At 36.6% G+C, this 27,226-nt stretch overlaps 1 protein-coding gene across 4 annotated transcripts in view; it reads left to right on the forward strand.

Annotated features, from left to right (window-relative positions):
• Nox4 (NADPH oxidase 4) overlaps positions 1-27,226 on the forward strand; it is a 166,801-nt gene that overhangs the window by 51,179 nt on the left and 88,396 nt on the right. For 2 of the 4 annotated variants that reach the window (XM_087595403.1, NM_053524.1), the window contains exons 6-11: positions 333-360; positions 15,402-15,474; positions 20,037-20,117; positions 24,588-24,804; positions 26,697-26,861; positions 26,997-27,059. In XM_087595403.1, coding sequence (XP_087451529.1) covers positions 333-360; positions 15,402-15,474; positions 20,037-20,117; positions 24,588-24,804; positions 26,697-26,861; positions 26,997-27,059 — 627 coding nt within the window. The remainder of the gene's footprint in view (positions 1-332; positions 361-15,401; positions 15,475-20,036; positions 20,118-24,587; positions 24,805-26,696; positions 26,862-26,996; positions 27,060-27,226) is intronic. The other 2 variants (XM_087595397.1, XM_087595410.1) reach the window with 1 other exon arrangement.

The raw sequence follows: 27,226 nt of genomic DNA on the forward strand, positions 1-27,226 counted from the left end.
ATGTTATATACAATACATACTTAATTTTGCATTATAGCTTAAACTAGTGTATCTCAAAATTGTTGAATAACCACTACCATCAGATCCAGCCTGTGATCAGATCATTAACTAGGGCTTCTAACTTAGCCAATGCTCTCCTTTTCTATGTTGGAAAGTCTTGCTTTTTATAATGCAAAAAATCCTGAGACTTAATTAATTGAGCCTGTCATTTGTACTGGATGAGTGGTGCCATAATTTCTCATACACGGCAACACAACTGACAAACTTCTTGCATAGGTTTATGTCACTAGCATTTTATTTTTCAGTCAAATATTTTTCTTATCTTTTCTCAGGATCCCAGAAAGCTTCTCTTCACAACTGGTAAGTCATTACTCATTGTTTTTTCAACAAGGAATGAAACAAAGTCTTTGAAAATAAACATAGTCAAATTACACATCAATTGATACATGCTAAATTACAACATTCTATAATTGATATTAGTAGTTTGGGTATGATGCTATAATGGTAGTGGGACAAGAAAACCAATAGTTTGAGTTTTAGATAATTAAAGAAAAACAATAATTGGAAACATTGGTTTGTAGTACAGTTTTTGGCACACTCTTCCAAATGAAAACACTATAATCCCCCCGCCTCGTGAAGGCCTGCTTATGACTATTGTCAGTATTGTGGCAGGTCATAGACTGCTCTCAAAGTTTAGGGGAAAAATACTGGACAATTGGTATTAGTGTAATTCTAGTACTTGAATCATCTTAAAGTGATATGGGAAACATGATTTTAAAACACATGAATGGGAAGTTATTAAAATCAGTTTTGTTTTTGGGCTATGTTGTTTTTACATTTACATTTAATTGTTCCCTTTTGAGAATGTTTATTTGAGCTCTCTTGTTTTTACTTTTTGCTCTTGCCCTCTTCCCCTTTGTTTCTTCTCTCACCATTCCCCTCTCCTCTTCCTTGCATGTGCTCATGGCTGGCCTTTACTCCTCTCATCTTGACTCTGGTTCATCTCTCTCCCTTGTCTTGTCCTTCCATTAAACCTCTCCATGTGGAAACGTGAAAATAAAAAAATGTTCATTTGAAAGGTCAGTCTGGATTTTTCTGTTGTAAAGACACATCTTTACAATTCAAAAATTAACCCTAATGCTGGAGAAAGTGGCACTGTGAGGATGCTTTCATCATGTAGGCCAAGTATGAGGGTGATTGGGACATCGGGACAATCTGTGATAAAATGATTAGCAGTGATTAACTACTAAGAATATAATGTGCACAGTAACTGGGGCATCTTACCCTATTGTCTGCATTGCCTTTATTTTGCACTAGTTATATGTAAAGAAAGTAATGTAATTTACATCTTAATCCTTCTATATCAGCGTCATAAAGTGTTTTTGTTATAATGACAAAAATATTGTATTTATCATGTTGAAGTATTTCACAGTTCTGTCTTCAGGAACATAAGTTAGTTTTACTTAGCAGTTTGTTCATCAATAACACTTTTTGATTTCAATTTTAGTAACTGGATGAAAAATAAAAGCAAAAAAAGTATCAAAATAAAACATTATGTACAAATAAATGCATTTTGGATTAATGTGAACTAAATCAAGATAAGGAACAGAGCTGTGTGTTAAGAATATTTTCTATAGACCTGGAGAGATTGTTTAGAGGTTAATAGAACTGGCTGTGCTCCCAAAGGTCCTGAGTTCAATTGGCAGCAACTATATGATTGCTCATAATCACCTATAATGAGATCTGGTGCCCTCTTCTGGCCTATAAGGCATATATGCAGACAGAATGTTTACTACATAAAATAAATCTTAAAACAAATGTTGCATGGCCTCTTTAAAAAAAACATGTTTTTAAATTAATGTTTTCTACTAAAGAAAGTTTAATGAAAGAATGCCTTGAGATTCTTAACATTCTTCAAATTTATAATTTTAAAGATGTAAAATATATTGATTTAAATATTACATCAAGTCAATGTACCATAATTAATGCTTCTGAATAAGTAGGAGATATCTACACCCAGGGTAAAACTGCATCATCTTATGTTAACTTCAAGTTCCCAAGAGGACTAGTAGAGACTATATTCCGAAGCTACATTTTTTCTTTTTTTTATTAGATTTTTAAAAAATTTTCATTTCCAATGTTATCACCTTTCCTAGTTTCCAGTCCATAAGCTCCCTATCACAATCCCTTCACCCTTCTTCTATGAGGCTGTTACCCCATCCATCCTACCCCTTTCCCACCTCCCAACCCTGACATTCCTCTATAGTAGGGGTCGAATCTTGGGAGGACCAAGGCCTTCTTCTCCCACTGGTGCCCAACAAAGCCATCCTCTGCTACTTATTCATCATTTTTTCCAAACTTTTTTTTATTATATATATTTCTTTACTTACATTTCAAATGTTATTCCTTTTCCCAGTTTCCTGTCCATAAGCCCCCATTCCCTCCCCCTCCCTCATACGGGTATTCCCACATCCGTCCCCCTTACTGTCCCCCATATTTCCCTGCACTGGGGGTCCAAGCTTGGTAGGAACAGGGTTTCCCTTTCCACTGGTGCCCTAAAAGGCTATTCTCTGCTACATATGCAGTTGGAGCCATGGGTCAGTACATGTATAGTCTTTGGATAGTGGTTTAGTCCCTGGAAGCTCTAGTTGGTTGGCATTGTTATTCTTATGGGGTTGCAAGTTCCTTCAACTCTTTCAATCCTTCCTCTAATTCCCCCCAACGGGGTCCTGTTCTCAGTTCAGTGGTTTGCTGCTAGCATTGACCTCTGTATTGGACATGCTCTGGTTGTGTCTCTCAGGAGAGATCTATATCCAGTCCCTTTCAGCATGCATTTTTTAGCTTCATCAATCTTATCTAGTTTTGGTGGTTGTATATAGATGAGCCACATGTGGGGCAGACTCTGAATGGCCATTCCTTGAGTCACTGTTCTAAACTTTGCTTCCATATCCCCTCCTATGGATATTTTTTCCCCTTTAAGAAGGAGTGGGAGTATCTGCATTTTGGTCATCCTTCTTCTTGAGTGTCCTGTGGTCTATGGATTGCATCTTGGGTAATTTGAATTTTGGGGCTAAAATCCACTTATCAATGAGTGCATACCAAGTATGTTTTTCTGTGATTGAGTTACCTCACTCAGGATGATATTTTCTAGTTCATTCCATTTGCCCATGAATTTCATGAAGTCATTATTTGTGATAGCTGAGTAGTACTCCTTTATGCAGATGTACCACATTTTCTGTATCCATTCCTCTGTTGAAGGGCATCTGGGTTCTTTCCAGCTTCTCGCTATTATAAATAAGGCTGCTATGAACATAGTGGCGCATGTGTCTTTGTTCTACGTAGGAGCATCTTTTGGGTATATGCCCAGGAGAGGTATAGCTGAGTCCTCAGGTAGTATAATGTCCAATTTTCTGAGGAACCTCCAGACTGATTTCCAGAGTGGTTGTACCAGTCTGCAGTCACACCAACAATGGAGAAATGTTCCTCTTTCTCCATATCCTCACCAGCATCTTCTGTCGCCTGAGTATTTTTATCTTAACCATTCTGACTGGTGTGAGGTGGAATCCTCAGGGTTCTTTTGATTTACATTTCCCTGATGACTAAGGATATTGAACGTTTCTCTGGGTGCTTTTTGGCCATTTGATATTCCTCAACTGAGAATGTTTTGTTTAACTCTGTACCTCATTTTTTAATAGGATTATTTGGCTCTCTGGAGTCTAACTTCTTGAGTTATTTGTATATTTTTGGATATTAGCTCTCTATTAGAGGTAGGATTGGTAAAGATCTTTTCCCAATTGGTTGCCATTTTGTCCTAATGACAGTGTCTTTTGCCTTATAGAAGCTTTGCAGTTTTATGAGGTCCCATTTGTCGATTCTTGATTTTAGAGCATAAGTCGTTGGTGTTTTGTTCAGGAAATTTTTCCCACTGCCCATGTGTTCGAGACTCTTCCCCACTTTTCTTCTATTAGTTTGAGTGTATCTGGTTTGATGTGGATGTCCTTGATCCACTTGGACTTGAGCTTTGTCCACGGTGATAAGAATGGATCGATTTGCATTCTTCTACATGCTGACCACAAGTTGAACCAGCACCATTTGCTGAAAATGTTATCTTCTTCCATTGGATGGTTTTAGCTCCTTTGTCAAAGATCAAGTGACTATAGGTGTGTGGGTTCATTTCTGGGTCTTCCATTCTGTTCCACTGATCTATCTGCCCATATCTGCACCAATACCATGCAGTTTTTATGACTATTGCTCTGTAATACTACTTGAGGTCAGGGATGGTGATTCCCTCAGAAGTTTGTTTATTGTTGAGGATAGTTTTAGCTATCCTTGTTTTTTTGTTATTCCAAATGAATTTGCAAATTGCTCTCTCTATCTCTATAAAGAATTGAGTAGGAATTTTGATGGGTATTACCTTGAATCTGTGGATTGCTTTTGGCAAAATGGCCATCTTTACTATATTAATCCTGCCAATCCATGAGCATGGGAGATCTTTCCATCTTCTGAGATGTTCCTCAATTTCTTTCTTCAGTGACTTGAAGTTCTTGTCATACAGATCTTTCACTTGCTTGCTTAAAGTCACAGCAAGATATTTTATATTATTTGAGACTATTGTGAAGGGTGTCATTTCCCTAATTTCTTTCTCAGACTCTTTATCCTTTGAGTAGAGGAAGTCTACTGATTTTTTTTTTAGTTAACTTTATACCCCAACCCTTTGCTGAAGGTGTTTATCAGGTTAAGTAGTTCTCTCGTGGAACTTTTGGGGTCAATTATGTACACTATCATATCCTCTGCAAATAGTGGTATTTTGATTTCTTCCCTTCCAATTTGTATCCCTTTGACCTCCTTTTATTGTCTGATTGCTCTGGCTAAGACTTCAAGTACTAAATTTAATAAGTTGGGAGAGAGTGAGCAGCTTTGTCCCAGTCCCAGATTTTACTGGGATTGCTTTAAGTTTCTCTCCATTTAGTTTGATGTTACCTACTCGTTTGCTGTATATTGCTTTTACTATGTTTAGATATGGGCCTTGAATACCTGATCTTTCTAGGACTTTTATCCTGAAGGGGTGTTGAATTTTGTCAAAAGCTTTCTCAGCATCTAATTAAATGATCATGTGTTTCTTATCTTTGAGATTGTTTATATAGTGGATTACATTCATGGATTTCCATATATTAAACTATCCCTGCATCCCTAGTATGAGTCCTACTTGATCATGTTGGATGATTGTTTTGATGTGTTCTTGGATTCAGTTTGCAAAAATTTTATTGAGTATATTTTCATCAATATTTATAAGGGAAATTGGTCTGAAGTTCTCTTTCTTTGTTGGGTCTTTGTGTGGTTTCAATATAAGAGTAATTGTGGCTTCTTATAAGTTATTTGGTAGTGCTCCACCTGCCATGTGTACTCTTTGGATGGTATTTTAGTTCCTGGGAGCTCTGGTTGGTTGGTATTGTTGTTTTTTTTTGTTTGTTTGTTTGTTTGTTTTTATTTTTTTGGTTTTTTTTTTTGGTATTGTTGTTCTTATGGTATTGCAAACCCCTTCAGCTCCTTCAATCCTTTCTCTTACTCCTCAAGTAGGAACTCCATTCTCAGTTCAATTCAGTGGTTGGCTGTGAGAGTCCGTATCTGTATTTGTCATGCTCTGTCAGAGCCTCTCAGGAGATAGCTATATCAGGCTCCTGTCAGCATGCACCTCTTGTCATCAGCAATATCCTCTGGGTTTGGTGGCTGCATGTATATGGGCAGTTACTGGATGGACTTTCAATCTCTGCTCCAATCTTTGTCTCTGTATTTCCTCCTTTGAATAATATTGTTCCCCCTTCTAAGAAGGAAGCATTTTGGTCATCCTTCTTGAGCTTTTTGTGGTCTATGGATTATACCTTTGGTAATCTGAGCTTTTGGACTAATTTCATATTGCAGTGAGTACACACCATGTTTGTGTGTATTTATTTTTTTTTTTTTTGGTTTGGTTGGTTGGTTGCTTGGTTTTTTCTTCTTCTTCGTTCTAAGGAATAGTGCCTAGGTAAAGCAACAGTCTTTGAGATGGGATTTACACATTGTAAGGTTGTTCTAATGTAGACAATATTATTGTTGGTTCTTTTCCTGTACTATAGTCTGTTTTTAATCTCCCATTGTCTTCTTTCTTGGTGCCTAATTATTTCCTAATGTTTTAAGAAATTATTTCTTAAAACTGAAGGCCATAAAAATACAATATAGTAATTAGACTTACTATTTAGGAAATGATAAGATTATTGAAAGTAGGAGTTTATACAATAAATTTAATAATTTTGTGTATATATGCATCCCTCTAAAAAGGCTTGTATACTAAAATTTTCTTAATTCAATAATACATTCCATGATGAGAATAAAATACTTGACATTTAATTAGAATAAGAAAAATGTGCATAAACAAACACAATTATGTTTTTAATTAAGTTAAAAGAAGTAGTATAATGAGTGTAATATGATGTTTCTGACTGCATTGTGCAAGGGAACAAATGTGGCTTAGAGTCATTCACACAGAGCAGTGTAGTACAAATGTGTATTGTAAAGGTTACTAATTAGCTAATTTTATATGAATAGAAATAAATAAGAAGACACTTGCCAATTTTCTTTCTTCTAAAAATAAAAATATATATTTGGCTTTATTTTTGAAAGAATCAAGTACTTTTAGAAAAATAATTGTAATTTTTATAGGTAAATGTAACTTTGCCCAGTGCAACTGTTTTAATTTTAGTCTGTTTTTCCTGTGTCTTAGAAATTTTATCCATAAATGGCTAATAAATTAGATCTTAACTTAGTAGTTAAACAAGAGTGCACTAGGGACGATTCAACGTTTCAGGGATGATTCAATATTTATTACTTAGAGTCTTCTATGTTGTAATTTCCTATGTTGTTTAACCTGCCTTGATCTACCACAAGACCAAGAAATCTCTTTAGACCAGCAGAATTTTAAATAATACATCTAATTATACACTTTGAATGCCAACCAACAATTAATTCAGCGCAGAAAACCACTTGCTTATATGTTTAATTTGATGCAGGCATCCACACAACTATCCCCATAACAAGATACCCAGCTTTTGCCTGTTTACTTGCACAAAGGAGAACCTGGGGTTATATTGATGGGGTCTCGGCCCTTACCTTTTCAGTAATTTCATTTACAACAGGTAATGTGTTTTGACTAGGACTGATTCCAAGGATTGCACATTTTGGGCAAACACTCTGTAACTAAGCTTCATATTCAGACTGAGCTATATGGACTCTTAATTATTTGACAGACTGATTCCTGTAAATGCATGTTCAATTTATAGTAGCCAAGAAATTGAACTAACCAAGTAGAATAGCTAAAAACAGTGCAATACACATGTGTGATCAAATTTTATCAATGAAGAAAAATGAAATCATGACATTTACAGAAAACAGATGGAACTGGAAGTTATATTAAGCAAAATAAGCCAGAGCCAAAAAGCCTTTGTGTTTTCTCCTACAGTAAATTTCTACTTTAATTTTTATATGTATGCATGCATGTGTGTGTGCTTGTACATGTATAGGGGTGTGTGTGTGTGTGTGTGTGTGTGTGTGTGTCTGTAGGTGTGGATATAGATCAGGAAACCAAATATGAAGTCATGGGGAGAGGATTGGAATCCTAAAGGGTGGCATGTGGAAAAACATGTTGTATGCTGGGTTAAAAGAAACAGTGATAATATTTTGAATATATATATAAAAAAGCAACAAATTTTATGTAAAAAGATATTTCAACAAAAGAATTAACAAGTCATTGAATTTATTACTTGTGGTACGCAGACAAAATTCAGCAAGATTTGGTTTTGCCAAAGGAACAACTACAAGACTGTAATGTCAGACCATTGTGAACATTGGGTGGTCTTGGGCTTCTCTTTCATCTTCCAATGACAGGAGTCAAACCAGTTATGTTCTATGCCACCTACATCTCTGTCTCTCTGTCTGTCTCCTTTCCTCTCTTCCTCTTTTGTTTTCTCCCTCCTTCCATTTCTTTACAAGTTTATCCTACATATTTTTTATGTTCTATAGATGGGGTGGAGATAGAGGTTTTTACAGAATCTTCCATGTCCGTCCCTCTCAACTGTCTGTCTGCAGTCATAGATATTACTGCCAGTGTAGTTTATTTGCTGTTTATGGTCTGTGGGATCATGGATCATGGGTTTCCACATGATGGTTTTTTGCACAGATCATGAGCAAAGCTTCTGGTTGTAATAGGACCATGCAAGAAATTCTCTAGTGAATGTGATGAAATATTTGAGTGCAGTGAATTTTTTATTCTAGCTCTTCTAAGATGTCTTATTATACTAAGGTGATTTGTGACTCTTCAGGGAATGCATATGACTCCTGAATAATCAGAAAAATGTTTATATAATCTACTAGGACAACTGTAGCTATAGTCCAAAAATACTCATTTGTTTAGGCTTCCTTCCATTAAGGTGGTTTGTAGACAGACATTCAATGACCAATTGCGGCAGGTTCAGAATTTTACAGGAAACCTTCATGCCTAAAAAATTAATATAGGCACAGTGAAATTATTGGAATTGTCCCTCTGCTCACAAACTTTATAGTATGTACCAACTATAGGTTTTAACATTAAATATGGTTTTTCAGGCTCAAGTAAAGTCTTTATTGTTTGTTTTTCAAATATTTTTATACTTAGCTAAAATTTACTAAATCACACATAAATAGAAAACACATTATTGGATTGGCTTAAATATGCATATATGTTAGCCTTGACCAAAATCAAGACTTCTAATATTTCCATTACTCTGCTCTCAGATATTATATATTTTAATAATTCCTCTTGTATTCTGTCCTTTCTTATGACTCAGCTAGTTTTTCTTTTCCCCCAACGTAATATTTCTTTGACTCTTTGGGGATTTAATATCAGAAACCCCTATCACATTCCTTTCCCCGCCCTATCCAATCCCACCTTGAGACTTACTCTACAGCAACAGCAACAACAACAACAAAAGTTCAATTTATGTGATCTGAATACTCACTGGTTGGTCATAGTCAAACTCTAAGTGTCCTTCCCCCTAAATAGAGTAATAGAGTTGAGTCCTCCCCATCCCACATCCCTGCTGGTAGTCATCTACTGTGGCCATAGGATCCTTTGTTTGTTTGTTTTTCTTTTTTGGTGTTGGGTTTTTTTCTCTTCCATGGCTTCCTGCCCGGGCTATTACTATCTATCTATCTATCCATCTATCTATCTATCTATCTATCTATCTATCTATCTATCTATCTATCTATCATTTTTCAGGAGTGGGATGGAATACAGTGGAGTGGAGATAGAAGTTGCAGAATCTTCCATGTCCTGCCCTCTCAACTGTCTGTCCGCAGTCATAGATATCACTGCCAATGCAGTTCATCTGCTCTTTACAGTCCATGGGAGCATGGATCATGGGTTTCCACATGATGGTTTCTGGCATCAGCACAGACCACAAACAAAGATTCTGGTTGTAGTAGGACCACAGACCCAGGTAAGGTCCCCTAGTGTAGCTGGGAACATGGATGTTAACATGCCATCCCATCACAGCATAGAACACATCCTATCTTAGGTGTTTACTGCTGTGAACAGGCACCATGACCAAGGCAACTCTTATAAATCACAACATTTAATTGGGGCTGGTTTATAGGTACAGAGGTTCTGTCCATTATCATCAAGGTGGGAACTTGGCAGACATAGAGCTGGAGGAGCTGAGAGTTCCAACTCTTGTTCTGAAGACAGCTAGGAGAAGACTAGCTTCTGGGTAGCTTGGATGAGGGTCTTAATTCCCAATCCCAAAGTGGCACACCTATTCATCAAGACCACACCCACTTCAACAAAGCCACACCTCCAAATAGTGCCACTTCCTGGGCTATGTATACTCAAAGCAACACATTGGCATTTGGTGCTAACATGGGCCACAGACCTGGCTTCAGAAAGTCCTGAGACCCAGACATGGCTCTCAGCTGCCTCACAGGTATGGATATCACTGTGGCCTCAGGTTGCAGCATTGCTGATAGACATCAACATGCTTTAAGGTTACAGGACAGACCATGAATTCATATGACTTTCCAGAGTAACACAGGCCATGCACATCAACACAGACCCTGTGAAATATGACCGCAGACCCAGACATGGCTCTCTGTGGTAGAATGGACTCAAACATCATCATGAACAGAGGTGGTAGCACAGGCCACTCACGTTAGCATGGTCCTCAGGGCCCGCATGGCCCACAGACACCACCGTGGACTCAGGCATCTGCAGAGGCTATGAACATCTGCATGTCATCAGGTGATCACCAACACAATTCTTAGACATCGACCCGAAGCCTGGCCACATTAGGGCTACTATCACACTTAGGGCCCTCAGACGACACGGTAGTTCTGCAAGCTACAATCAAGAAAGTGAATCTTTTCTCATCTTGAGCCTCCATCAATCCCCAGAGATAGGATTATCTCACAGATGGGCAGCTTGTTCCTGGGCAAAATCTGCATGTACTAAAGCTCTGGCATGCTTCATGACATCCCATAGACCTTACATGATCCTCCATCAACGTCAGCCCCCGTGCTTTCTTACCAGTTCTACAACTCTCCCCAGCGCTCTCACCACCACTCCATCAAGTTAGGGCTTTTTTTTTTTTTGCCCTGCCTGACCCTGCTGGCTAACACCAGCATGCATTCACAGTTGCTTTTCTTTCATTCTTTTTAAAAATTAGATATCTTATTTATTTATATTTCAAATGGTATTCCCTTTCCTAGTTTCCCCTGTGCAAATCCCCTATGTAATCCCCCTCCCTCTGTTTCTATGAGGGTGCTCTCCCACTGAACCACCCATTCCTACCTCACCACCCTGGCATTCTACTACACTGGGTCCTTGAGTCTTCACAGGACAAAGGACCTCTCTTCCCATTGATGCCAGATAAGGCCATCTTCTGCTACATATGCATGTGTACACGTTGGTTGGTGGTTTAGATTCTGGTCTGGTGGGTGATATTGTTCTTCCTACAAACCCCCTCAGCTCCTTCAGTCCTTTGCCTAACTCCTCTGTTGGAGTTCCTCTGCTCAGTTCAATGGTTGGCTGCAACCATCCACATCTGTATTTGTCAGGCTCTAGCAAAGCCTCTTGGAGACAGCTATATCATGTTCCTGTCATCAAGCACTTCATGGCATCCACAGTAGTGAGTGGGTTTGCTGTCTGCAAATGGGATGGATCCCCAGGTGGGATCCCTTTGGATAGCCTTTCCTTCATTCTCTGCTCCACACTTTGTCCCCATATTTCCTTTAGACAAGAGCACTTCTGGGTTAAAAATTTGCAGATGAGGGGATGACCTCCTCCCCCAACTGTGGCCTTACTTAACCTTTGGATATGGTCTCTACAGGTTCTCCCTACACTTTCTTTGTTGGGCATTTCAGCTAATCTCATACCCCTTGGATCCTAGGAGTGTCTTGCATTCCTGGCATCTTGGAATTTCTGGTGGCTACTCCCAGTTCACCATCTCCCACTGCTACACACCTCTGTTCAATTTCCTGACCTATATACCGTTCCCGTCTCCTCCCTTACCTGATTCTGCCCTCTTTACCGCCTCCCCACCCCAATTCCTACGGAGTCCCTTTCCCCCTCATATTAGTATTTTGGCCCCCCTTCTGGGAATGAATGAAGCAGCCACACTTTGGTCTTCCTTATTCTTTAACTTCATATGGTCTGTGAGTTGTACTATGGGTATTATGAGCTTTATGCCTAATATCCACTTATCAGTGAGTACATACCATGTATGTTCTTTTGGGACTGGGTAACTTCACTCAGGATGATATTTTCTAGTTCCATCCATTTGCCTAAGAATTACATGAAGTCATTGTTTTTAATAGCTGATTAGTGCTCCATTGTGTAAATGTACCACATTTTCTGTATCCTTTCCTCTGTTGAGCGACATCTGAGTTCTTTTCAGCTTCTGGCTATTATACATAAGGCTGCTATGAACATAGTGCAGCATGTATCCTTGTTACATGTTGGAGCATCATTTGGGTATATGCTGAGGAGTGGTACAGCTGTATCCTCAGGTAGTACTATGTCCACTTTTCTGAGGAACCACCAGACTGATTTTCAGAGTGCTTGTACCAGCTTGCAATCCCACTAACAGTGGAGGAGTGTTCCTCTTTCCCCACATCCTCACCAGCATCTGCTATTACCTTAGTTTTTGTTCTTAGCCATTCTGACTGGTGTGAGGTAGAATCTCAGGGTCATTTTGATTTGTACTTCTCTGCTCACTAAGGATACTGAACACTTATTTAGGTGCTTCTTGGACATTCAATATGCCTCAGTTGAAAATTCTTTGTACCCAATTTTTTAACAGGGTTATTTGGTTCTCTGGAGTCAAACTTCTTTGTACATATTGAGTTCTTTGTATATATTGAGTTCTTCATATAGAGAGAGTATTAGCATTCTGTCAGATGTAGGATTTGTAAAGATCTTTTCAGAATCTGTTGGTTGCTGTTTTGTCCTATTGACAGTATCCTTTGCCTTACAGAAGCTTTTAAATTTTATGAGGTCCCATTTGTTGATTGTTCATCTTAGAGCATAAGCCATTGGTGTTCTGTTCAGGAAATTTTCCACCTTGCCCATATGTTCTAGGATCTTCCTCACTTTCTCTTCTATTAGATGTAAACAATGTCAACAAGTGGCTGGATATAAAATTACCTCAAACACATTAGTAGGCTTCCTTTAATCAAAGGATATATAGGTTGAGAAATAAATTAGGGAAACTATACCTTTCACAATAGTCCTGAATAATATAAAGTAACTTGGTGTGACCCTAACCAAGCAAGTGAAAGATCTAAATTACAAGAACATCAAGTCTCTGAATAAAGAAATTGGAGAAGATCTCAGAAAATGAAAGATCTCCCATGCTCATGGATTGGCAAGATTAATATAGTAAAAATGACCATCTTTCCAAAAGCAATCTACATATTCAATGCAATCCCCATTAAAATTCCAACTCAATTCTTCACAGAGTTAGAAAAAGCAATTTTCAAATTCATTTGGAATAACCAAATACCCAGGATAGCGAAAACTATTCTGAACAATAAAAGAACTTCTGGGGGAATCACCATCCTTGACCTCCAGCAGTATTACAGAGCAATAATGATAAAAAACTGCATGGTATTGGTACAGAGGCAGGCAGGTAGATCAATGGAATAGAATTGAAGACCTATTGAAGAATAGAATAGAACGAACATACACTCCTATGGTCCTTTGATCTTTGACAGAGGAGCTAAAACCATCCAGTGGAAAAATGAGAGCATGTTCAGCTAATGTTGCTGGTTCGACTAGTGGTCAGCATATAGAAGAATGCACATGGATCCATTCTTATCTCCTTGTACAAAGCTCAAGTCCAAGTGAATCAAGGACCTCCACATAAAATCAGATAAACAGTTGCTTTTCTAACTACAAGATAACATGAAAATTCTATATTTTCATTAGCACATTTCTAATTTTTACAAGGTCAATAACTCATCTGCTTTTACCTAATCTAGTACTTTAGGGGAATCATCTATGTTGATGCTTAATATATCAATATTTCCTACTTTATTTGTTTTTTTTTACTTTTATATATGTATAACCATACAATTGTTGCCTGTCAATGTTAATGTATGTGTATTCCATGACCATTAAAAACAGCTATGAATATTCTGAAAAGAGTTTTTGTGTTGCTATATGCTTGTTTCTTTGAGTAACTACTCTGGAGCCAGACCATGCTGTAGGTATGCTGCTTTTCAGTAGTTTATTGTCTGTCGTTAGGTGTGAAGTGGATTTATTTCTTCCCATGTGGTTGGGAAGCAATCACTTACCTAGAGGAAATGGAAAAGGTGCTGTGAAGTAAATACTATAAGGAAAAGTACCCAGAAGACATAATTTGTATTAGGAGTATCTGGCAAGGGAATGATTCCTGATAACACTGAGTCTATGTAAAGTACAATTTGTTTTCTATCGTAGTGAGTATTCTGATATTATTATTGCCCAGTTGCTCTAATCACTTAGCACTCTGAACAATACACACAAGTACTGTCTTTACACTGATCCAGGACTGGTTGTTTCTTTAGTGGTTTCTTGTCAGTGAAAGCCTTATTGTTCCATAGGTGATGCCTGAACAGAGAAGTGGGAAGTTTATACAGTTCTCCAAATAGAATTTGTTGAATAATTTTTCTTTTGGCCCAATTTCAGAGTCCCTCAGATTGAGAATTTAGGTTTGATTAATATCTCTATCTATCTATCTATCTATCTATCTATCTATCTATCTATCTATCTATCTATCTATCTGCGGCAGGGTGTGGTAGTGAATACCTTTAATTCCCACACTCAATAGGTAGAGACAAGCAGATTTCTGTGCGTTTGAGGTCAACCTGATCAAACCAAGTTCAAGGACTGTCAGAGCTGCTATTATTCTCTCTCTCTCTCTCTCTCTCTCTCTCTCTCTCTCTCTGTATAGTAATTAATTTTATAGTAATGACATAGTAAGGGGTCTATTTACATTCTAACTTAGATATCATATATCAGCTCTTCATTCTGGAATAGCCTAATGCTAAATTTTTAGCTGTAAAAATTATCATTAATTTAAACATCTTTAGCTTTTCTTTTTATTTAAATAAATTTTATACTATATCAGACCACTTGTTCTATATTTTGTAACTAGTGTGTGTGTGTGTGTGTGTGTGTGTGTGTGTTTATGGCACAGTATTTGTATATGCATGCATTTATATGGGGGGATGTGGTTGTGTGTGACACAGTTTTTGTGTATTGGAGTAGGTCAGAGGACAACTTGCCGGACTTGCTTTTCTCCTTTTACCATGTGAAATATGGGGATGAAATTCAAGTTCTCATGCTTGTTGGCAAACGCCTTTCCCTGCTGAGTGATCTTCTCTTAGACCCTAGAATGTTTTTGATGTGAAGAGCAAGTCCATCTACAAGCTTTCTTCAGATACCACAGAAAGGGAATATTGTAGATGATAGGAAAGAAAGATTACAAAAGCTAGATGGCCAAGATAGGGTCTTCTATATATAACAGAGAAAGTGCCCCCCTAGAAACCTCAACAATATGACTGCTTGAACAAGCCCTCCATGCTTTCAGCATTAGGAATAGAGCATTTGCAATGCAAGAATAGACTCCTCTACTCCAGGAACAAAGGAACCTGCCTGTTCTGAAAGCATGAATACTTCAGGCTGTGCTAATTTTCTTAACAGTTTGTTTGAGGGGGTGTATACATACACAAGAGAAATAAAAATTGAATTTGCTTTTCACTGAATAGTGTTCTACACTTTAGACTCCAAGGTGATAATTTTTGAACTTTCTTCCAGTATGAATTAAGTGAAAATGTACTTGTAAATGTTCTTACAGTTCCGGGCCTGACAGGTGTCTGCATGGTGGTGGTATTGTTCCTCATGGTTACAGCTTCTACCTATGCAATAAGGTAAGGGTCAGGCTGAGACCATTTTATTGTTCACCTGTCCAGGTTGTCCTGATTTTCTTCCACTTATTTTCACTTTCCTACAAATGAGAAAAGACTTGAATGACTAAAGTATTTAGCCAGTACATGTAATGAGTGGGTTATTCTGGGTTGCCACAGCTGAAATAAAAACATTCCAATATTTCATTTACATTTTTAAAGATTTATGTATATATTTTATGTGTATGAGTACACTCTAGTTGTCTTCAGACACACCAGAAGAGGGCATCAGATTCCATTATTAATGGTTGTGAGCCATCATGTGGTTGCTGGGAATTCAATTCAGGACCTCAGTGGTCTTAACAGTTGAGCTATTTCTCCAGTCTGTCATTTACCTTTTTTAAAAATTACATTTTATTTGTCATAAGGAATAATGTATGGAAATTTCTAGTGAGTACCAAGGGAAGTGGAATATTTCAGAATCTTTTATAGAAAACATTGTTAAGTATGGGCTGGAGTTTTAAGTGTACCCACAGACTTTAGGAGGAATATATGCCTTAAAGAAAATATTTTACACGTGATTACCTGATGATAGTTTTTATTTTGACTATAATATAAAATAGTGTTCTAAATAAAGCCTCAGAAACAAAATTGACTCATGCTTAAATATTTAACAACACTTCAATTCCTACTGATTTGTTTAATTAAAATCTTTTGATGAGGCTAGGGATATGACACAGTTGGCAAATTGCTTGTGCACAAGAATGGTGTTCTACATACAAATCCATAGAATCAATGTGAAAGTCAGGCATCTTGCACATCTGCCATCCTATCACTAGGATGGAGACACCTAGAGACAGATAGATAGATGGGTACATGTGATATTCTGGACAGACAGTCGAGGCAAATTATAAAGCTTAAGGTTCAGTCAGAGACCCTAACTCAAAAGAAATAAAAAGATTCAGAAAGATAAAGACATTCAACCTCAGCTTCTAGGTATATGTGTGAATGTGTATAGATAGATAAATAAATAAATAGTAAGTAAAAGTAGAAGTGTTAGATTTGCCAATAGCATTTTCATGTCTTGTTTTCTGGTGAACACATTCCATTTCAGAATAGAAGTATCTCACTTATAGGATTAAACTTTTTGCTTGAAGAAAACAAACGAGACCAAAAACAAAAAAAAAAACTTATGAATTCTTATAATTTATAATTTTTTAGTTATTTTCTTGGCCAAGAAATGAAAAAGAGTGAAGAAATAAGTCTTCATATGCTTTGAAAATATTTGGAAAATAGTATTTTCAAATGATTCTATTGGTATATTTCTACAAACATTTACTCATAAATAAACCCACTTTCAATTGCTACAAAAGATTAGTGCTGTTGTTCTATGCTCTGTGCCATACCACCAGGAAATTTTAAACATTTTCCATGTTAAATATATTTTATTTTTCTCTTTACTGATGACAGAATCTATCACCATGCATATATTATTTTTCAAGAACCCTAAATGTTGATTTCTGGGGTTAACTTATGGTTCTGAATAGTAAATTCTGAAACAAGTGCCAAATCTGTGTGTTTTCACACATTTTCAACTCTGTCCAAAGGACAGAGGACATACTTTTAGATATAAAATAGTTATCTCAAACAGTAAGTATATTTTTAAGCTTCTTATAAAAACTATAAATTATAAAATCTAAGTTTTGGGGAATGGTTCAATTCTGTGGTTGGGTTTAAAATTAGTAAACTTATTTTTTTTTAGAGAGCATTACACAGTGTATTGAAACTAACAATTATGTAGAATTTGACCCAGAAATAAAACCAAATTAGATATTTACAAATCCATATTATAAATATTTCAGTGACATTGTCTATGAAAGCAAATGCTTTAAAATGAGTAAATGGAAAATCATTGAGTATTATTTATACGAGCATTTTTAAACGTTGTTAATGCTTTATAATAGAGTTATTCATAAAGCTCTTACAAATATCTGCTCTCTACTTCTAATTTTTAATAAGTAAACATTTGCCCAAACACATGAAATAAAATAATGTGTGTACTTTTTACAGATAATTAATAACTGATATTTATCATTCTAATTTTGGTCCTCCCCCAGAGCAATAATGCTATCCTGGTTAGGGTTTATAGTGCTGTGAGAAAACACTAGGACTAAAAGCAACCAGAGGCAGAAAGGGCTTGTTTCAGCTTATAATTCTCAGGTGACATACTTCAGCACTGAGCGAAATCAGGGCAGGAACTCACAGAAGGAACCAGGAGGCAGGTACTGAAATAGCAGCTGTGGAGGAGTGCTACTTGCTAGCTTGTTTTCCTATCCTTATTTCTAATGTAACTAGTACCAGCCCAACACTGATACTGCCCACAGTAGGATGTGCTCCTCTGCATTAATCAAGAAAATGGACTCCACAGACCGGCCTACAGGCCATCTGCTGCAGACCATCCTCAATTAAGATTTATTTTCCCAGGTAACTCTAGCTTCTATTGTAAACTAGCTAGAACAATTTATCCTCTTGTCAACTTGACACTTCAATATATTACACACTAGATTACTTCTCTTTTTTCTTTATTCCCAAGATCTCATCGTGATATCCATATCTCAATAGAAAACATGTATCAACTTTTAAAAGTCCTAGTCTCTAAAATTCAGTCTTTTTAAAATATTCAGTCTCTAAATTCCAAAGTCTCTTAATTGTATTCTTCCATAAAGTCAAAAATAAGCTACATACTTATTTAAAAATGAAGAGCTTGTGTACCATACAAATTAGATTAAAACAAAACCAAAGTTGAACATTGTCAATCTCTGTGTGAGACTTCTTGGACTCATGCTTTTCTGGACCTCTAAGGGCCTAGGCAGCTCCATTTCTCTGGTTTACATTTACAGTACATATAGCTTGTCTTATAGGCTTAGGCTAGCTTCCAAACCTCCTTCAACATTTTCACACATTGCTACTAGCATCTGCAAAATACTGGAATTTCTCCTGCAACTGGGCTGCACCTTGACCAGTACCTTTCCTGGGCTCTAATTAGGGACTCTGATATTACCTCTGATGATTCCAAGTCTTAGCTTCTTCTCATGACTCCTTCAATCCTGGAGATTCTGCTGTTATTGAAGTTTTTTTCATCACCAGTGGGTTCTTCTGGCCTCTCACAGTGCCAAGCCCTCCATGACTCCTTCATGCTTTCAAGATTAATATTACCAGGGAAACTCTTACACATCCCCAAATTCAGCTTCCAGCCTAAACTTCACCACCTCTGAGTTCTGGCCTTGAGGAAACATTTCCCAGAAGTTTTCTTTTCAGTAATGTTCTCTTCCTAATCAAGGCCAGTTCTTTATCTCTTTGTGACCAGAACTGTATATTATTTTTTGAATAAACTATTATTTATTGGATATTTTATTCATTTACATTTCAAATATTATGCCTCTTACTGTTTTCCCTCTGGAACCAACCTATTCCATCATCCCTTCCTCCCCCTGCTTCTATGAGGATGCTCCCCCACCACCCACCCACTCTAGCCTCTCTATCCAGGACCAAGGGCTGTATATTCTTAATCTAACATATTGAGCATCACAGAGAGAGTCTTTAAGACATTCTTAACTTCCCTCTGAAACTTCAGGCCAGGTTACCATTATCTGCACTAACTCTGACATTCTCTTCTAATTTCCCACAATAGCTCAATATACTCTGAACATTCAGTAGTTTCCTATTCCAATGTTCTACTATTTCCACAACACCCTCAATCCCAGAAAATGTTCAGGTCTCACCCACATATCCCATTCCTGATACTAATTTATGTTTTAGAAAGTTTTTCTATTGCTGTGATGAAATAGCACAATCAAAAATGACTTTGGGAAAAAGGGATTTATTTTGGCTTCCAATTCTACATTAGACTATGTTGTAAAAAAAAAAGTCAGGGCAGAAACTCAAGGCAGAAAGTTGAAAGCAGTAACTGGAACAGAAGGAAGAATGCTGACTTTCGATGATAATTTAATCTTTTTCCATTCGAGGTTTAGTTTTTTGAACTTTTTAAAAAAACATCCTTTGAAGTTAGAACATAAGTTTGAAAATTTTGTTTTTGACAAATCAAAAGTAAAAGAAAAAAAAGAGCTGATAATTGTGGTACTTGCCACCAACTGGGGTGTTAAAATCCAGCACTCAGGATTAACTCAGAGGCAGGTGGATCTCTGTGAGTTCAAGGGTAAGCTGGTCTGTAGAGTTCCATAGAGAATCCCTCTCAAAAAACAAGCAAAGAAAAACAAAATGCTATTAAAAGACAGAAACATTATAAATCAAACTACACGATGGTGTGTGTGTGTGTGTGTGTGTGTGTGTGTGTGTGTGTGTGTGTGTGTGTGTGCGTGCGCGCACGCGCGCCAATGGCTTTCAAATTATATTATTCATGAGTGTTCTTAGTACACCTGGTATAGTAAGTTGACAGCCTGACATCAATAGATGAATTTTAGACAACTGATATTTCAGTGTTCTTCAAATATGTGTATTTTCAAAGTGCATGTTTCTTTCATGTATGAATGTAAAGTTGGACTGATGCAAACTGATTTATTTTTCAGAGTTTCTAATTATGATATCTTCTGGTATACTCACAACCTCTTCTTTGTCTTCTACATGCTGCTGCTGCTGCATGTTTCGGGGTAAGTAAAACTGTCTCAACTACAATCTATATTCTCATCTCACACATCTGAAGGGAAACATTTGTGGGGAGTGTGATTCTCTGCATTAGTCAGCATTTTGTTAGCACCCAGGGCTCACAAGGGATACCTTAGCTTCGATCATTATCCCATCTAAAAGAACTGTTACCTGGGTCTCAGGATGACATTTTAGTTTAATCACTGTCTTCTAGTCTAGATAGTCTTCGACAATAATGAATCCAATTAGGTAGGAATATAACTAGCATGCTCCCATTGATCTCACCTCAAGTTTCTCTAGGGAAAAAGAATTTAGAGAAACAGACCCATCGTTCTTTCTTCAGATTGTTTTATAAAGCAATTGTCAAGGTATTAAGCAATATATATAAATTATTTACTTATATCTGTGTACATGTCAAAATTCCTTCTCTCCTCAGTTTTGGTGACCATCAGTAATATCAGGGATATTAATCACCTTTGTTCCAGTTGGTAACCCAGTTAGAAAACAGAAACTTAAGGCATCAGAAACTTGGTCTCCCATAATTATCATGGGCTCTGGCTAGTCACTCCAGCTCATAGGGAGAACTTTGATAGATGGAACTAGGAACTGTTCATTCCCTGTGCTTGAGGTACATTCTGTGGAGCCTTGGGCTACAACAAAAGCCCTGGGTACTGTGAATTTGCTGAGCATTTTCTTCTGGAAAGCAGCTGTTCCACCAACACACTATGAGATCTTTTTTAACTGGTTAGTTTCTAGTTTCTAGTACTTTTGTAAATGGCTAGTTTGCAAGTTCAGAACTGTGGTTAGTCATGGAGTATACATTGAATCAGCAGATTCTACTCAAATTATCAGTAATTTATAATGATTGCCAAATATAAATTCAAACATTTTCTGAGATGAAGTAATCAGGACTTTATGAAGGTAATATTTTGAAAGCTCCATGTGGGAATCTAAAGTTGAGAAAGATTTAGCAACTTGGCAAAATTTACTTAACTTGTATAAACTTGATTTAGACATAGACATTTTAAAATTCCTTTATTATTGCTAGGTCACACACACACACACACACACACACACACACACACAAACACACACACACAGAGGGGGGGAGAGAGAGAGAGGGAGGGAGAGAGAGAGAGAGAGAGAGAGAGAGAGACATTTTTGAGAGCTTCTCATTCTACTGTAATATTCTTTAAAGTTTATCTGGCCTTACTTGGAACTGTAACTTATTTTTCATCATTTCTTTGTTTAGTTCCCTTTGTCCCACTCCCTACTTCTTCCCTGTCTATTAGAAAAGAGAAATGTGTCCGCATTTACTAACATAACAAAGTACTCAGTTTTTTGCTTTTATGCTTTATTAAATCAGAACTCTGTAATGAAAATTCCTTTGGAATTCAAAATAGTAACCTTTTTTGTTTTGATGCTTTTTTTTCCTTTTGAAGATAGGGTTTCCTGTAGTCCTGTAGTCCTGGCTGTCTCAGAACTTGCTCTGAATACCAGGCTGCCATTCAATTCACAGAGGTCCATCTGCCTCTACCTCCCTAGTGCTGAAATCAAAGATGTTCATCCTTAGTAACTGACTAAAAGTTGTTACTTTAGAGGAGGAGATATTAAGATTTTTTCCATTCTTTTGTAAGAAACAGAGCTGTTTAAACTTACCTCTTTTTCAGAACAAATATCATAGGTATATGGTAATTTTAATATATTATATAACCAACTGAATAGCTACAAAAGAATTAAATATATTAAATCTATTTTATAACTTAATAATGAAATGAATTTACTATAATACTGAAGTAAATGTCATTGCATATATTAAAAATAATAAGCATTATATATTATGTAGTTTTTTAATTGAACTTTTTTTTTGAAGATTTATTTATTTTATGTAATGAGTACACTGTCACTCTCTTCAGACACACCAGAAGAGGGCATCAGATGCCATTACAGATGGTTGTGAACCATCAAGTAGTTGCTGGCAATTGAACTCAGGACCTCTGGAAAACAGTGCTAAGCCATCTCTCTAGCTCAGACTTTATAATTTTTACTAAAATATCATAGACTGTTTCTGAGAAGAAGAAAATGACTACTGGTAAATTTTGCAACTTTTCTATTTTTTTTAATTAACAAGTGTCTATATGTAGTTAAATCATTTTAAATTTTTTATGCCTTAAATGCAATTGAAACTAATCTTTGTTCTTGAAACTCCTACATAATGTCATCCTACAGTCTGTTGTTTAAGGTGAACATGGGGTTGTTCGAAGCAACTTCAGGAATACATGTTAACATTTCTACTTAATAGTCTACTGTAGGCTTCATAGGAACAATGCCTACTTGCTGGGCACCCGTTGCCCTGCCCATCATTGTGCTGAATACTTAAGGAGCAATCTACTGTGTGATCACAGCCTCACAAGATATAATTGATCTGAGGTAAAAAATCAATAGAGAGCTGTAGATGGTATCTTCTAATACAAGTATCATTTATTTACAGGAATTCTAGCAATTCAGGGAATAGATGATTTCACATTGAATAGAAACTTTAGAAAAGATTTGGCTTCAAAGACAAAGTGATTAGATTTTTTTTGGCTTATTTTTCTGCTTACATAGATTTTACAGGAAAAGGGCCGATTACTTCATGGGATTTTGTAAGGTTTTGTTTAGCCATAGAATTTTCAAATATATTATGAATTGGCTCCCTTTTCCTAATGCCCAATAACTTTCATATTTTAAGTTTCACTACATATTTAAGTTACTGATACGTATTGTTTATGTTTATGAATAGTGATATGGATTTTGATACACATATACATTCTCAATTGATTAAATCAGGTTTTCCAAAGTCCATCACATATTCACCTCAAATGTATATCTGGCTTCTGAATCTCTGTATCTTTATGGAACAAATGCCAAATTATAAAAATACTCATTCTGATGTGGCAAAACCTTCATTCCCATTTACTTTCTCTTTCTTGAGATCACAAATTCGTTTCATTACAACTTTAACCCAGGGATTTAAAAGTCTATAATTCCATATTTCATCCCTATTTTATTTCCATTTATATCTTATGTGTCAATTTTCAAAACACATCACCATTTCAATTTTTCTCATTGGACATATAAATTAATATTGACTAAATGTTTATCTTCTTCTCTATGTGTAGTGTGTGTGTGTGTGCATGTGTGTGTAGTGTCTGTGTGTGTGTAGTGTCTGTGTGTGTATGTGTCTGTGTGTGTGTCTGTGTGTGTATGTGTCTGTGTGTGTGTGTGTCTGTGTGTGTGTATGTGTCTGTGTGTGTGTATGTGTCTGTGTGTGTGTCTGTGTGTGTGTGTCTGTGTGTGTGTGTATGTGTCTGTGTGTGTGTAGTGTGTGTGTGTGTCTGTGTGTGTGTGCATGTGTGTGCGTGTGTGTGTGTGTTGTACTGGGGGTTATCCCCCAGACTTCAAGAATTTACTCTCTCACTGAGCTGTCTCAGCAGCCCACTAATATTTGTTTTATCAAGTTTTCCCAGGAAGCCTATGGTTGCTTTTTATTCATTTCATGGCTTGCCAGAGAATACAGTGGCACAACTGAGGACCAGTGAGTTGGCTCAGTGAGTAAAGGCGCAAGGTGTCAGGGGTGACAACCTGAGTTTGTTCTCCAGAATCCACGCTGGGGATAAAAAATACTAAATTTTGTCAATTGTCCTATAACCTCCTCATGATATTTATATATATACATATATATATATACATATATATATATATGTGCATGCATATGTGCATGTGTACATGGGCGCACACACACACACACACACAAATAAAAATGTAGGAAAGAAGGAAGGGAGGAAGGAAGGTAGGAAGGAAGGAAAGAAGAAATGAAAGAAAGAACGAACTCAGGAATCAGAATATAGTAAGGTAATACACAGTGCGACACCATTGTAAAGAGTCCTCATTTTAAGCTTTTTATGTGGCTGTATTTACAAAGAGATTGAAAAGCAAACAGCTTTGGGACATGGTGGATATGTAAAAATTGTTTTCATATGAGCAACACACTTTTGATGCCTGGTATCTTCATTTACTATTCCTCCATGAATGATGATGTCTGTTTTATCTAGTCTTATCTTGATCAGTTATGATCCCTGTGTTTTTTTCTTTAAACTTGAAGATGTATAGCACAGAAGTTATTGTCACAGTGTTTATTGAAGTGACAATTTGTAAGTTGATTTATGAATGCCTAAAGGAAGTTAAACTTGCCAATTCAAAATACATCAAGAAACTAGAATATGTTTTCTTCTACCTGAGAGCCATGGAATTTGTTTGGAAAACTAAACAGTTTTACTCTACATATTTCTTCTGAATTGATCACACACAAATACTTTGTATAAAATGCTGTGTAAAGTCAACAAGAAGAAAGAAACAATTGCTTCTCTTTACCCATTCCATCTTTTGACTGAGTCTCTTTTCCATCTCCCTGTTTTTATCCAATTTAACTTTAGTGGCTTGTTGAAGTATCAAACCAATTTAGACACTCACCCTCCTGGCTGTATCAGTCTTAACCGGACCCCATCTCAGAATATGTCCATAGCAGACTACGTCTCAGAACATTTTCATGGATCTTTGCCTGGAGGGTTTTCAAAATTAGAAGATCATTACCAGAAAACACTGGTGAAGATTTGCCTGGAAGAACCCAAGTTCCAAGCTCATTTCCCACAGGTCAGATTAATTTTGTGTCTGAGATCTGCCAAGTCTGTGGTTTCATGTGACTGTCTGACATTGCATTCCAACATGTCTCTGAACTTGTGTTTCCAGGTACCAGGGAATATTTCAGGATGTTTAGACAGCAGATTACTATATTTGTGTGTGTATGTGTGTGTGTGTGTGTGTGTGTGTGTGTGTGTGTGTGTATGACAGATTTATAATACTCAAAGGCAAAAGATATACATAAAAAATATCTAATTATACAGTTGTACTTCAGTACATTCTTCCTAGTGGTTGCTTTCAGAGAGACCACAAATATTTATTCTAAAGCTATTAAGACACACAGTTTAAATTAAAAACCTGTAAATAAATCCTATTGTTATAATATACCATTACAATATGACATTATAAATAATAAATGGTGAAGTTGATTAGTTAAATGTTTACTATAATCTTCTTGGCACTATGCCAGACTGCTCTGTATGCAGGCTTCTTTTAGTACCCACAATTAACCTTTGAAGCAATCACACAATTATCTGATCAAGACATTGAGTTTAAACATGTAACCTGATGAAAGTTTGTAACGAGTGGTGGACAAGAAGTGTGTAGATGTAGGTCTTTAGCTGAAATACTGCTCTTGGAAAGCTCTTCAACTACTCGACAAATACTTCAGTAACTTCCTCCCTACCTCATGTCTACCCTTGTCTGAGGTAACTGCCAATGTCTAGCTGAAGCCCACTATTCTGCATATGAAACAGAGGAAGGGAAATTCTACTTTAAAGAGAGAAGATAGAGAAGCATCAAAGCTAGAATAAATTTTTAAATGACTTTGGAAATACCTGGTCAGTTTTCTGAGTGTCATATGGTGATGGATATTATGTAAGGAAAATATGGCAAGTTCCATTGTCCTGATGTGGATCTTAATCATCTAGAAGTAACTGACCCACAGTCCCAATGTCACTTCATTGTAGAACTTATCCCATCCTGCCTGTCTTCAGAGTGTCATGTTTATTGTCACAGTCTACAGACCAGAAGCTAACTGCCTTCACTGAATGAACAGTGTCTGTTAAAACTCTGTAAAGAAGTTTTCTGCAAAAGCCCATTAAAATACGACTGAAGGTCCCATGAGCTAGCAGACACCTGTAAACCTATATAATTAAGGGTTGGAGGCAGGAGACTATCAAGTCCTAAAGCAAATTGTACTGGCACAATGAAGCTTTGTCTCAGGTAAACACCAGAGCAAACATCTTTATCAATACATTGCAATTCAGTTGACTGCTTTAAAAAGAAGAGGCTACAGTGGGCAGTCACAGTGGAAAGATTGTTCTCATAGGCATCAAAACTGTCACTTCTTAGAAAAGTGTAATTTTGAACTTAGTATATTATTAAAAACTTGTAATACAAACATGCTCTCTGCATCCTATTTTCAAAGGTCCCTTCAGAGCGTCATGTCCATTGTCTTTCATTTGACGTCATGCATATAATAAACCTGATCTATGTCTGTACATCTACGTTATATTCATTAACAATCTATGGCATTGCTTTTACTAAACCTTGGGATTATTTTATTTTTCTAAATAATCGTCAGATAAGTATGATGCATTAACTTCTCTTTATTATGCAGAGAGTTCTAGTATGTCCCCATCCCAAACTTCAGTGTGAAGATGATTGTAGGAAGAAATGTTTACATAGTAATTGTAGTTTTCACTAGCATATAGATTTGAGATTAGGGCCCCATATTATTTTTTCTTTTATAATTTCATTTTGATTGAATAAATTGCTGAGAGCTTTAGCCATATTGTCTTTACCAATACCTTACTATTTAACATATAAATTGAAGTATTATTGCTCAATTCTTAATTCAGTCATGCATTACATGAAGCATACTTTTGAAAAACTTCCCTTAGACCTGGATTTGGATTTCTGGACCTTTGTGCCTATACTGTGCTGAGAGACTTTACCGATGCATCCGGAGCAACAAACCTGTCACCATTATCTCAGTAATCAATCATCCCTCAGATGTCATGGAACTCCGTATGATCAAAGAAAACTTTAAAGCAAGACCTGGCCAGGTGAGCTGGTTGTTAGTGACTTTGAAAATATCCCTTATCCTTAGGAAATTTTTGAAAGTTAGTAGACAGATTTATTGGAATAGTTATATTGCTCTTTTGATCATTTAAAACATTATCTGTTTGTTGCTTTTTTAGTATATTATTCTACATTGTCCCAGTGTATCAGCATTAGAAAACCACCCATTTACTCTCACAATGGTAAGACCTACATTTCTTGAATTTTAAAAACATTTTAGATTGCAGAACATCTTTGTGTATGTGTATGTATGTGTGCACATGGACATATGTATTTGCTTATCCCTGTGTATATACATGTCTGTGAAGACACATATGTGTGTCTGTACATACACATATCTAAATATATG

Source organism: Rattus norvegicus, chromosome 1 (genome assembly GCF_021556685.1).
Source record: "Rattus norvegicus strain SHRSP/BbbUtx chromosome 1, alternate assembly SHRSP_T2T, whole genome shotgun sequence".
Lineage (NCBI taxonomy): Eukaryota > Metazoa > Chordata > Mammalia > Rodentia > Muridae > Rattus > Rattus norvegicus.